Source organism: Somniosus microcephalus, chromosome 5 (assembly GCF_052327205.1).
Source record: "Somniosus microcephalus isolate GS21.2 chromosome 5, FLI_Smic_1.0, whole genome shotgun sequence".
NCBI classification, from domain to species: Eukaryota; Metazoa; Chordata; class Chondrichthyes; order Squaliformes; family Somniosidae; genus Somniosus; species Somniosus microcephalus.
Window position 1 is genome coordinate 44,378,423 of NC_140991.1, and position 12,760 is coordinate 44,391,182.

The window sequence follows — 12,760 nt, forward strand, 5'->3', positions numbered from 1 at the left end:
CTCCTTCATCGGAAAGTGCGATGTGGGAGGGAATCCTTTCCAGACATTCCCAGTAACGTTGGTAAAATTACTTTCCAGCTGAACGCACAGTACCTAAGTTACTGGAGTTTGAGTTTTGGCTTGTCTCCTTGTTGATAGTACTGCTGTGGTAATCTAGCTACTAAGGTATCTTTACACCTCAATAAATAGTGTCTGTTCATTCCTTAGAATACTGGGATTTGATGAATGAATCTGAGAAGCAAGATCTAATCCCTGAAATATGGGAAGGTCATAATGTAGCTGATTACATTGACCCTGAAATTATGAAGGTGAGTTAGAATTGTATTTGCATTTTGATTTTTAATTAGTTTGGCGTTTTGTCAAGTAACTAGAACTTTAATGAGATATTAATTTTATGGACAAACTAATACCTATTTGCAAACATCAAAAATGTTATGTGAGCTTTGCCATTTAAAAGCAAAATTAATTCATGCATTTTGAGCAATTTAAAAAATGTTTTTAAAAAGCAGCTCCTCTAATTCTTAACCTTGGGACTCGTTTCCGCAGCATTAGGATGTGGGGATAAACAATACACTTCAAATTTTCAATTCTCCCTTGGCCCCTCACTCCGAATGGAGTAAAGCATAGAAAAATAGAATCTTACAGCACAGAAGGAGGCCATTCGGCTCATCGTGCCTGTGCCGGCTCTGAAAGAGCTATATAATTAGTCCTACTTCCTCGCTCTTTCTCCATGGTCCCACAAATGTTTCCTTTTCAAATATCTAATTCCCTTTGAAAGTTACTATTGAATTTACTTCCACCGCCCATTCAGGTAGTGCAATTCAGATCAGCATAACTCGCTGTGTAAAAAAAATTCTCCTCATCTCCCCTCTGGTTCTTTTTGCCAATGATCTTAAATCTGTGCTCTCTGGTTACTAACCCACCTGCCAATGGAAACAGTTTCTCCTTAATTACTCATAAATTTGAACACCTCTATTAAATCGCCCCTTAACCTTCTCTGCTCTAAGGGCAACAACCCCAGCTTCTCCAGTCTCTCCACATAACTAAAGTCTCTTATCCCTGGTATCATTCTTTAAATCTCCTCTTCACCCTCTCCAAAGACTTGACATGCATCCTAAAGTGTGTTGCCCAGAAATGGACACAATACTCAAGCTGTGTCCGAATTAGTGATTTATAAAGGTTTAACATAACTTCTTTGCTTTTGTACTCTATGCCTCTATTCATAAAGCCCAGGATCCTCTCTCTTTTTAACACCTTTATCAACTTTGGCCTGCCACCGTCAAAGATTTGTGTGTGTGAACCCTCTGGTCTCTCTCTTCCTGCATCCCCTGTCATTTTGTTTATATTGCCTCTCCACAATCTTCCTCTTGTAGAATGCATCACTTCACACTTCTCTGCATTAAATTTCTGGCACCGCTCCCATATCCAAGTAGATTGAAAGATTGTGGCCAGAGACTGTCCCTTACTTTCCTCAGCAACTTGGAATCCATTCCATCCGGCCAGGTGACTTTTTTATACTTTGAGCGCTGCCAACCTTTTTAATATCTCCATCTATTATTCTCCCATCCAATTTTTCTACCTGCTCCTCCTTTACTGTGACATTGGCAGCCTCCTCTTATTTTGTGAAGACAGATGCAAAGTAGTCATTCAAAACCTCAGCCATGCCCTCAAGATTTCCTTTTTGGCTCCTAATCGGCCCACCCTTCCTTTGACTGTCCTTTTAACTTACTCTTTATATGTTTGTAAAAGACTTGAATGTTCCCTTTGATATAACCTGCTAATCTTTCCCCAAACTCTGTCCCTCTTATTTCTTTTTTCAATTCTCCTCTGCGCTTCCTGTATTCTGTTTGATTCTCTACTGTATTTTGAACCTGACGTTTGTCATCAGCCTTTTTCTTTAGTCATGCTTTCGCTTTGGTTGCCCTTCCTTTCCCCCCTCAACAACAACTTGAATTTATATAGCACCTTTATCGTAGTAAAACGTCCCAATACGCTATTGTTTTTACATCTTTGAGATTTGCTCCTTCATCTCCATCCCACTATTTGATGGTCTATTGCATATACCCAGCAGCTGAACAGATCCTCTTCTGCTCCTTAACTCTAAACAAATAGATTCTGTCTTTGAACCCTCTAGTGTATCATCTTTTTCCAGGGCTGTAATGGTATCTTTGATCAAGCAGCTGATTTCCTGCCTCCTCTTCATGCCCTGAGCTGATTTTCTGCCTCTTCCAGTGGCTCTGGGCTCCTTCAGTGGTCCTTCCTGCTAAGCATAAGACTGCTGCAGAAAAGGAAGAGAGAGAAAGAAATACAGACAGCATAAAGGGAGAACAAGAGATAAAAAATCAAAAGGAGGGGAGGAAGAATTGTAAAGATAGGATTTAGAAATACTATGCACTTCATCTGATCACACAAAATTGATGCCTGTCATTTGTCCAATCCCTCATATCTTTCCAATTCCTTAAATTTTCATACACTATCTGGCTCCATCGACATATGTTCACCCTTTGTGTGAAATAGTTAAATCTAAACTATCTATGCACATTCTAGCTCCAGTCTCTAGCTTTAGCCTGTTTCCCCTTGGGGTGATTGAATCAAGGCATTTAAAATGATAGGAATTTGATAGGGTAGATACAGGGAAACTATTTCCTCTGGTGGGGGGGAATCCAGAGCCAAAAGGCATAATCTGAAAATTAGAGCCAGGCCATTTAGGAGTGAAATCAGGAAGCACTTTTTCCACACACAGGATAGTGGAAATCTAGAACTCGCATTCCCAAAAGGCCGTGGATGCAGGGCGAATTTAAATTTTCATGGCTGGGATCAATAAATTTTTGTTAGGTAATGGTATTGAGGGATGCGGAGCAGAGGTGGGTAAATAGAATTGTGGGACAGATCTCCCATGATCTAATTGGACAACGGAACAGACTCTGAGTTGAATGGGCTACTCCTGTTCCTAAAAGGGATTAGTTCCTGTGAGTTACAGAAGGTAGATGGGGCCAGCAGTGACCAATGCCAAATGCTGCATTTGCAGTGACCAAGACAGTCATTTCTGCTGCTCTTTTTCTGAAATTGCTGTTTCTTCTGTTGGCTGCAGTTTTCTGAGCTATGTGGACCTGAGGTTTGGTAACACTGACCCCCCCCCCCACCCCATTGCTGGAAACTCAGCTGCTCTCCAGTTGGTCTAAATTCACCAGTGAGGGAACAGTGTTTTCTAATCCTGTGGGCTCATGAAATTCAAAATACTGCTACTAGCAGGGGAATAGAATTGTGTGAACGAACAGCAATACAGAAAAAAAATGGCCCAGAGCTTTGCAGCCCAGATAATGGGAGCTGGCAAGGCTTGGAGAGGCAGTGCTTACTACCAAAATCAACCACCCAGATAACACGGTCCTTTCGCCTCATTAACCTTTGTTGACTCGCCTGTCAAGCCTAGTAGTAACCATCACCCTTGATGTCATTGTTTCTGTGAATTACTATATCCTGCTGTCCAAGGCCTAATGCTTTTCTTTTGACTAATTAGTCATCAGTTATCACATTTGTTCCCCCTTCCTTTAGCTTGTCCATTGTACCTAATATCCACAGCAAACTTGACCTGCTGTCTTAATTTTTCATGTAGATGCTAAAATTCCAAAAATCTACAATAAATCTCCTTCAATTGTAATCTTGGGTTTTAGTTCTTTGAACCTTAATGCTGCAGAGGGTTCTCTGTTGTATGTATTTATCTGTCGAATCACATAGCTTGTGTTACTATTTGTTGAATTGTCCTTGGATTACTGGTTAAATTGACCTAATTGTATTTATGGAGTAGAATACAAATGGTTAAAAAGGCCTAGTACAATGTAATACTAATACCGTTAATATTGAAAGTATATTTTGGTGTAATTTTTTTAATTTGTGTGTGTCAGCTGTCAATCTTCACCTATTTAAGATTTAAAAACTTTAAAAAAAAATGTAAATACACCTTTTCAGAAACTGGAACAGCTGGAAAAAGAAGAAGAACTGAAACAAGTAGCGGGTGAATATGATTCAGACTCTGAGAGTGAGGACGAAGAAATGAGAGACATCAGACAGTTGGCCAGTCAGATACGAGAGAAGAAAAAGATGCGAATCTTGATGTCCAGAGAGAAACAAACTAAAAAGGGTCCGAAAATGCCTAGAACTGCTAAAAAGGCAAGTATTGTTGTGTCTGTGTGTGTCTTTTTAAAATGTGGGTTCTTGCATAATGGAGGTCCTATATTGGATTTTTAAAGTTCCGGTGTATGTCAGCATACCAGTGGTGACTTTCAGTTTTCCACCTTGAAGTAATGTCTGTGATCATCTGAGCTTACGGGACAAGTGGGATTGTCATTCTAAATATGTTTATTGCTTGGTCCGGAAAAGTCTGCACATGCCTGGGGGGGGGGGGGCGGTTTCAATTCAAAAGCCAGCTCACTGGCTGCGCAGGACCCCTGGAGCGCTGCACGGCCGCACAGCTTAAAGGGAACATTGGTGATAAGTGATAATTACTGCTGAACAACTTCTCTGGCCCTGAAAATTTTATTTTATAAGTGTGGAGTTCCCTCAGAAGAAAATTTGTGTTGGAGATTTTTGTAACAATTAAATTTTTATTTTTAACTTCTATCTCTTTTAGCGCTCTCCCTTAATCCCATCTGTATTTCTCAATCTTTATTTCTTTTCTGTACATCATTCAAATCTTAATTTATATTTCCTGCGTCATAATTCCTGGTTTGGACTCTGCATGTCGCAGTGAGGATTCTTCAATCCGATTGGTTGAAGAGCTTTGCTGTTTCTTGTCCTGCTCACATGCCACAGATCCCCTGTAGAGGGCACTGTGCTGGAAAAGACACGAATAGAGGAAATCTATGCTGCGAAAGCTCTGTGGGCAACTGTCAGCCACTCTTCGCCGCTGACCGCAAATCCAGGCCCATGTATTTATTATATTATTATGTGTATACACTGGCAATGGAGTTTTGTCATTAAATTTTTAATAATTTCGTGAGTTTTTGTTCACTATGAATGTCACTTTGCACCAATAATATGAAGTATCCTGCGCATAATATGTATGAGTATACAAATTGAAGATCTATCATCTGCAAATACAAAATGTTGAATTGTGACTCCCTAATGTGTGTGGTTTTCCTTTATAAAATATGTTAATGTTGGTTGTATACTGGAGAAACAAATTTATTTGGACTCACTTTTTTTTCTTGGTAATTCCCCCCCCCCCCCCCAACCAACCCCAATCTCTTCTAAAGCTGTTAACTTCTTGCTTGGATATTGTTCCACAGTCAGCTTGCCCAGATAGCCATTATTCACATGTGGGCCAAGACCGAGCTACCAGTTGTGCTTGCAGCCTTTGAGTGAGCTTGTCAATATGTATCACATTCTGTGCAATTTTGAGCTGTAAATTTGTATCTACTTGATGGTGGATTGAGATAACCAATATAATGTATGGCCCTTAAATGTGGCAGAGAGGAGACAGTCCAGTTAAACTATTATGGATCGTTATCCAATTATGAATTGGGTTGCAAAGGTCAGTGTGATGGCCTGCTGCACGACATGGTTTTTTGACCATTATAGCATTCATTTCCTCAACAGAAGGATGAATGGCAGTTAATGGGTAAAGTGGGTGAGAAGAAAGAGCATTCTTACTAAAGCTTGAAAACAAATCTTTGTAACTTTTTTCTATATTTACAGGTTGAACGCAAAACTTTGGAAAAGGAGATGGGATCCCTGGGTTTGGATATGGACAACAAAGATGAAGTAAAGTTACTTTTAATAAATATTATTTAAAATTGAACAGTTTGTTTCAAAAAGAGAAAAACTTTGAGTGCTGTAGCCCAAAGCCAATGTATATCCGTGTCTTCATTGTGTTGTTGGGGTTCTTGTAGAGATGCCCTGTGGAAATGTGGATCTTCCTCACAGGACGGCAGGAGAAACCTGAAGAATTCTCTTCGTTCATCTCTTTCCCCACTCCAACTTAAACTCCAACCACTCGGGTGCACTTCCTAGCAGCTGGTTATAAATGCATATTGTTGTTGATTCACATAGTTGCTGTTTCCCAGATCATGGAGGAGGTCTCCCCCTTGGTTAGAGAATGGCTTGTGGCAAATGCCTAAAAGATGCATAAAAAACTGCACCTAAATTATATGGTAATATCATTAAAATCAGTGGACTATGGCTATTTGCTTTGAGTTGACAAAATATGGTACTGTACATTAATGTCTTGTTCACATGTATACTAGTTTCTGATATGTATTGTATTATGTCAGCAGAGTAGCAGGGACTTTTTGGCAGTCGTTGGTGTCAGTAAAGTAAATAATAATGCAAAGCTAACATTACCGGCAATTCTGCACAAGGCAGCAGGAGCTATGATTTCTCCTAACTGTAACTCCTAAGATTATCCTCTGATACAGTGAGTCAAGTTTTGTTGTGCTTCTGGAGTTATTGCTAAATATATTGCAAGTATTGAAAGAAAATAGTCAAAATGGGACATTTGTATCCCATTTTGAAATCCAATAGTTGACGATCACAATCAGTGCCCTTCCTTGAAAGCAGTGGCAACTTGTAAATTGGCTTATTGTGAGATTCCTTTGATATTTTTATATTACAAGATTATTAATGCGCTACTGCAGAAATTTCTTGAATAAAAGTAACATTCTTAAGTTGGGTATTGCATATATAATGAAGGTGGCTAATTATTAGTTTTTAAATGCATTAAATTATATATTAATAGATTTTTTTTTTAATGCTCGAAAGCTACTTAAGTGTGCATTCAACTCATTTTTTTGCACAATGTTTAGACACACTATGCACAGCAAGCTCGACGATCTAGAAGTGTCACCAGAAAGCGCAAACGTGAAGAATCTCAACCACCAACATCTAAAGTACGCAGTCGCAGCACTTCTCGCACTTCACGTGATGTTTCTGGTGTGCGTGATGAAAAGGTTTGTTCCTATTTCACAACTAAATTGGTGTTTTTAATAGCATAGTATAAAGAAAATGCTGTGGTGGTGGTCATCTCGGTTCTGCAGAAGCAAAAATATGCGAGTCTCTTTGAGACAGCCATCATTAATTTTGTGCACATATCTGCAAGAGAAATGTGCTGAAGACTGATCATATAGGCAAAGTACTGGAGAACTGTGAACCAATGGTGATTAGTTTCTTGGATGAAATTTGATCACTTTGGAATCAGGACTTTGTGTCTTTAATATTCCTTAACAGAACTTGAGATGATTGACCTGTTTGCAGAAGACTGGCATTTTTTTGCCTTGTATTTCCTTTGCAAAGAAAACGAAGATTTAGAAAGTTTATCTATTGTGGAATTGCTTACATGTACAGACTATACAGCAATCTCTTCACTTTTTGCTCAAACACTACCACCCTTGGTTTCAGGAGATAGGATAAGGAATGGTGGGCTGTGGTAGTGGGGGGGAGGTAGTTGGTGAGGTACCTTGTCCGTATTCAGTCTTGTGTATCTCTTCATTTACACTGTGTGGACATGGATGCTGTGAAGGTGAGTCATGCTTCCAGCATTACTTCAGCAACCTCACAAAGGTCATTGAATCATTTTTGGCATTATATTGCCATTCATGGTGTATTTGAGGTGACACTGACTACCTTCACCATCCATTCCTAGGGCTTTCTGTCTTCAGTGCCTATCTTGCCCTTATCTCTGCCAACATTACCTACATGGAAGCTTCTGAGATTCTTGGGACTTTGATCACAGTAAATACCCCTGATGTTTCTCCTCCTGCCATATGAATCCTCCTTGTCTCATATTCGCGCACACAATTTTCTGTGCTTTTGGGGCTGTAAATCGCAGCAGGCTTTTAACTGCTGCATCTAAACTATATTTCCCTCCCTCCCGGCAATTCATTCAGGAATGGGATATATGCTTTAAACCATGTGAAATTAAGCCCCCCTCTCTCAAATGCAAATATTATCAACTGGGTGGTGGGGGTCACGAAAGCGGGTGGAAGTTCACCCCCACTATTTTTCCTGAGCGGCACATGGAAATCTGGGCCCAAATGTTGGTTTGTGTTGTGGATTGGTGTGCATGGGATACAAATTTGATCATTCTAAGTAATCAATACTATAGAGATTAAAATCTTGGTCGTTTTTTAATCTATCCTGATAGTTAATGACTATTGGTGGGCCTTTTGTATGACACTGTTTCATCCCTTCATTTTTTTTGGTGCTTTTTTTCCTAACTTGAATGTTTCTATTCTGCTTAGATGCTGATGAAGGTTAAGAAGATGATGAAGAACGCTCAGCAGGATATGAATCGTATGGGCAAGAAAGGAGAGGCTGACCGACATGTATTTGATCTTAAACCTAAACATCTTTTTGCTGGCAAACGGAAAAAGGGTAAAAAGGACCGTAGATAAACTAGAAAATAGTATTGTCCTTCAGATTCCAGGACTGCTATGTTCAGTTGTAATCCACCAGAAGAGGAGCTAACGCATCTTGAGTAACCTGTGGTAAAAGGACGGAATGGCATCTCATTGAGACAAAATCTTGAAGAAACAAGATAGATAGTCAAGAATGTAATTGTGCCTTTTGTGATTTAAAAAAAAAAAAAATGAATTCAAATGTTAAATTCAAAAGAGTTTGATTGCTTTTTAGTGAATGTGCATTTCCTGACCTCCAGTAAGAAATGTGTGTAAGAAAAATTAAGCCAACAAATAATGTTTCAGAACTAAATTATAGTGTAATTTAGGATGGTCTGGTAGAATCCTACTTTGTAAAGTGCCGAATTCTATCCAGTATTCTCTTTTGACGGCAATTTGATATTCTGCATAGAATTTTAGTAATGTGCATTTTAAACCGGACTATCAACTCTTGCTTTGGTAAATGTAAGATTTCTTGTGTGTTCACTGAATGGACCTGACTTTCAAAGTGGATTTATTGGATTTATTATTTGGTTTATTGTTGCATGATACCATAATCCAGACCGCCATCAGTACAAAAAGTACAGAAATGCCAAGTGATCTTGGGCGTTCCTCAGTTTAAAATTTCTTTACGTTGCTGCAGTTTATTTACTTCAGTACAGTTTTTGTATTGTTTTGATCATTATGGGAAATCTTGTCTTCCACTGCTTTTGAGGTTGCACAGTACATTATTTTGTGTTTTTTAAATTGTCAGCAATTCTAGCCTTCGGTGGAGGGTGATTTTTCCCACATTTTAGGAAAAATGTATTTTTGACACTTCACCTATTTCATTAAATGATTGTTCCCTCAAATATTTTCCCTGTTGTGACCTCTACAACATATGAGATTACAGAAAGCTGCTTGAACCATTTTCTTTTAAAAGGAGACTAAAAATAAATTATTTGCTTTTTATTTGCATTTTCAAAGGTCTTTGCCCATAGAACTGGGTAATAAAAATATTAAAAAAATTAAGTGTACATCTATAATACATGTTAAAATGTTTTAATCCTTAAAATACATTTCAGGTGTTCTTTCAGAAGGAGCATTTGCCACATTAATTCTGTAAATACTCTTTAATAGTACTGCTGTTATTCAGCACTCAGAATTTGCATTTATATGTGTTCTGTCGGCAATCTGAGGATTTCAGCTCTAGGTGAGTTGAGCCCTTCTAACCAGCTTTGACTCAGGTCACGATACTTTTGAGAAATGCAGTCATCCCATCTCCTAACTGAGGAAAATTGTTTGGGTATAGTGCATATCCGTAGTGGGTTTTTCTTTACCTCCCCTCTCAGGAGGGGCAGGGGAACTGTTAAATTCTTAGCCCGTGCATGCATAGCTCTGTCCCCCTCAAATAAAAGTATTACTCAAATTTCAAATTTGCTGTGTTTATTGCGATTTCCCCCCCCCAACCATTTTAAGACTTAAATTACATTTCAGGTTTCTGTTGTGGGCTGTAGTTGACAATTTATTTTGTATAATATCTGGATAGTTTACCTTGTGGAAAAACTGGCCAGTGTATGTGATAAATGGAACTGAAAAAAGTGGCCGTGTTGTAATGCCCATGTGATTTCACAGATGCAACAGTATGGTGAATGCCCAAAGTATTGGGTGTCAGCCATGGCTCAGTGGGTGACTCTTTCTCCTCTGAGTCAGAAGGCTGTGGGTTCAAGTCCCACTCCAGAGACTTGAGCACAAAATCTAAGCTGACACTCCAGTGCAGTGCTGAGGGAGTGCTGCACTGGAGGTGCCGTCTTTCAGCTGAGGCACTATTTCTAGGCCCTGTCTGCCCTCTCAGATCCCACGGCAATCTTTGAAGAATACTGGCGTTCTCCAGTGTCCTGGTCAACATTTATCTCTCAACCAACATTACTGAAACAGATTATCTGGTCATTTATTTCATTGATGTTTGTGGGAGCTTGCTGTGCATAAATTGGCTGCCGTTTCTACATTACTAGAATGACTGCACTTCAGAAGTATTTCATTGGCTTTGGGGTGTTCTAAGGTAGTGAAAAGCAAGTTTGTTCTTTCTATTACAATGGAGAAAAGCGATTATCCCTCAACCAACATTACTAAAACCAGATTATTTGGTCATTGTTCTCGTTGCTGTTTGTGAGACCTTGCTTCCCCACATGACATTTCAAAAGTACTTTGATGCCTGTGAAGTGCTTTTTGACATCCTGATGTTGTGAACGGTGCTATATCAATGCAAGTTCTTGCTGTGAGCTCACACATTGTAGATACTGAAGCCCAACCTCCAATGATTTGTTTGCTGCATGGGGGCAGAAGTTTGGTCATAACTCTGCCTTTCAGGATAGTGATTGAGGAAACCGCAAGGACCATGACTAGCTTTGCAATTCTGAAGGACATCGCCGAACTACTCACTGGAGAACAAGGTCTTCTACAATACATAAGCTACCATATTTCTTGCTATTAGCTACAATAAGGTACATCTCTCACTGTGGTACAGTGCAGGTCTTCTCACAATAAAATGGTGGCTGAGATATATCCCGATGCAGACAAGTGAAATGTGGTCTCCAGTAGTATTGCATGTTCCTTGTTTAGCACAAACCTCCCTCCCCCATAGCTTCCAGGGGACAAAAGCAGTCCAGCGACATGCATCCACCCACAGACAGGCGATGATCCCAGCCAACAGGAATGCTCGTAAGCAGCACTCTAACCTCCTGACCCAGCCCCATGGCTGACGCCTAAAACAAAGTGCTTCAACACAAACCTAAATTGCTCCCAGGGTAAGCAACCATGCTAACAAATCTGCATGTCAATGCAAGTACATTATAATGAAAATGTGCAATGGCTTTATACAATAAGTTAAGTTCTGGAGAAGTTAAATATACTAATATTTATTAGTGATGAGCTTGGTGCCACAATTCCTTTCACCTCTGAAACCCAGATTCAATTTTAGATGAGAGACAAACGATGAAAGGCACCTGCTGGCTGCAAGGGTCCTGTATGAAATGCAGTCGTCTCAACCCAGTTCTGGTAGCCCTGGAGCTACAGCACAAAACTGCCCTTAATTTTGCATTCTTAAGGATCATGGCGATGGAGGTGTGTCACACTGGTGTAAGTATCTGCAGCTTACTCTGCCGTGCCTCCCCTGGGAATGTTTGCTTCTAGCATTGGGTGTCTTGACCAGTAAATTGTTCTATTCCCTAGTTTCCTGGTTGTGATGTGCACAAAAAAATTGCAAATTGTTATTCCATGGGTTTTGGTATACGCATGATCGATAACTGATTCCATACTATTATTGGATTCATGGTTAAGTGAAGCAGTTTTTCAGCAGTATGAAATGTATTGTGTCAAATCCTTGATGTTTTCCGAAGTGAGATAAGAATTAAAACAGCAACTCTTGTGTTGCATTAATTTGCATTACAACTGACTGAAGAATGGATATTTATATATATGTAGAGACAACACTTGGCCAAAAATTTAGACATCACAATACAACCTTTGACTCGGGTCTTATGCTATTTCTCCTGGTTGAGAGAGAAATATTGGCCAGTACACTATTAAAACTGACCTTGTGGTTTTCCAAATTTACTGCACACAATTAAAAAGGAATACATCAACTTCCACTCTCCAAACCCCCCATTTTCATCTCTTTACCCCTCCCCCCACCTCTCTGCTGGATCTGTTCCCCAGTCACTGACTCCAACCCTCTCCCTGCCCACTGTCTGAGGCTGAACCAGACCGTTCGCAACCTTGCTGTCCTATTGGACCCTGAGCTGAGCTTCCAACCCCATATCCTCTCCATCAACAAGACGACCTAATTCCACCTTTGTAGCACTGCCCGTCTCTACCCCTGCCTCATCCATGCCTTTGTTGCCTTGAAACTCGACCATTCCTATTCTCTTCTAGCTGGCCTCCCAGCTTGCACCCTCCGTAAGCTTGAGTTCATCCAATACTCTGCCTGTATCCTAACTTGCAAAGAGAAGTTAAGTGAGTGGGCAATAAGGTGGCAGATGGAGTATAATGTGGGGAAATGTGATAGGAAGAATAGAAAAACAATATTTTTTAAATGGTGAGAAACTATTAAATGTTGGTGTTCAGAGAGATTTAGGTGTCCTCGTACAGAAAACACAGAAAGCTAGCATGCAGGTACAGCAAGCAATTTGGAAGGCAAATGGCATGTTGGCCTTTATTGCAAGGGGGTTGGAGTATAAGAGTAAGGAAGTCTTATTACAATTGTACAGGACTTTGGCGAGACCACACCTGGAATACTATGCATGGTTTTGGTGGTTTTATCTAAGGAAGGATTGCCTTAGAGGGGGTGCAACGAAGGTTCACTAGATTGATTCTTGGGATGAGAGGGTTGT

At 39.9% G+C, this 12,760-nt stretch overlaps 1 protein-coding gene across 1 annotated transcript in view; it reads left to right on the forward strand.

Moving 5' to 3' along the window:
* The window catches only part of gtpbp4 (GTP binding protein 4), a 31,858-nt gene extending 20,039 nt beyond the window's left edge, over nucleotides 1-11,819 (forward strand). Inside the window, exons 13-17 of the mRNA XM_085987592.1 lie at nucleotides 208-308; nucleotides 3,967-4,167; nucleotides 5,695-5,760; nucleotides 6,801-6,944; nucleotides 8,235-11,819. Coding sequence (XP_085843718.1) covers nucleotides 208-308; nucleotides 3,967-4,167; nucleotides 5,695-5,760; nucleotides 6,801-6,944; nucleotides 8,235-8,387 — 665 coding nt within the window. The 3' untranslated portion in view covers nucleotides 8,388-11,819. The remainder of the gene's footprint in view (nucleotides 1-207; nucleotides 309-3,966; nucleotides 4,168-5,694; nucleotides 5,761-6,800; nucleotides 6,945-8,234) is intronic.
* Nucleotides 11,820-12,760: the final 941 nt, after the last annotated feature.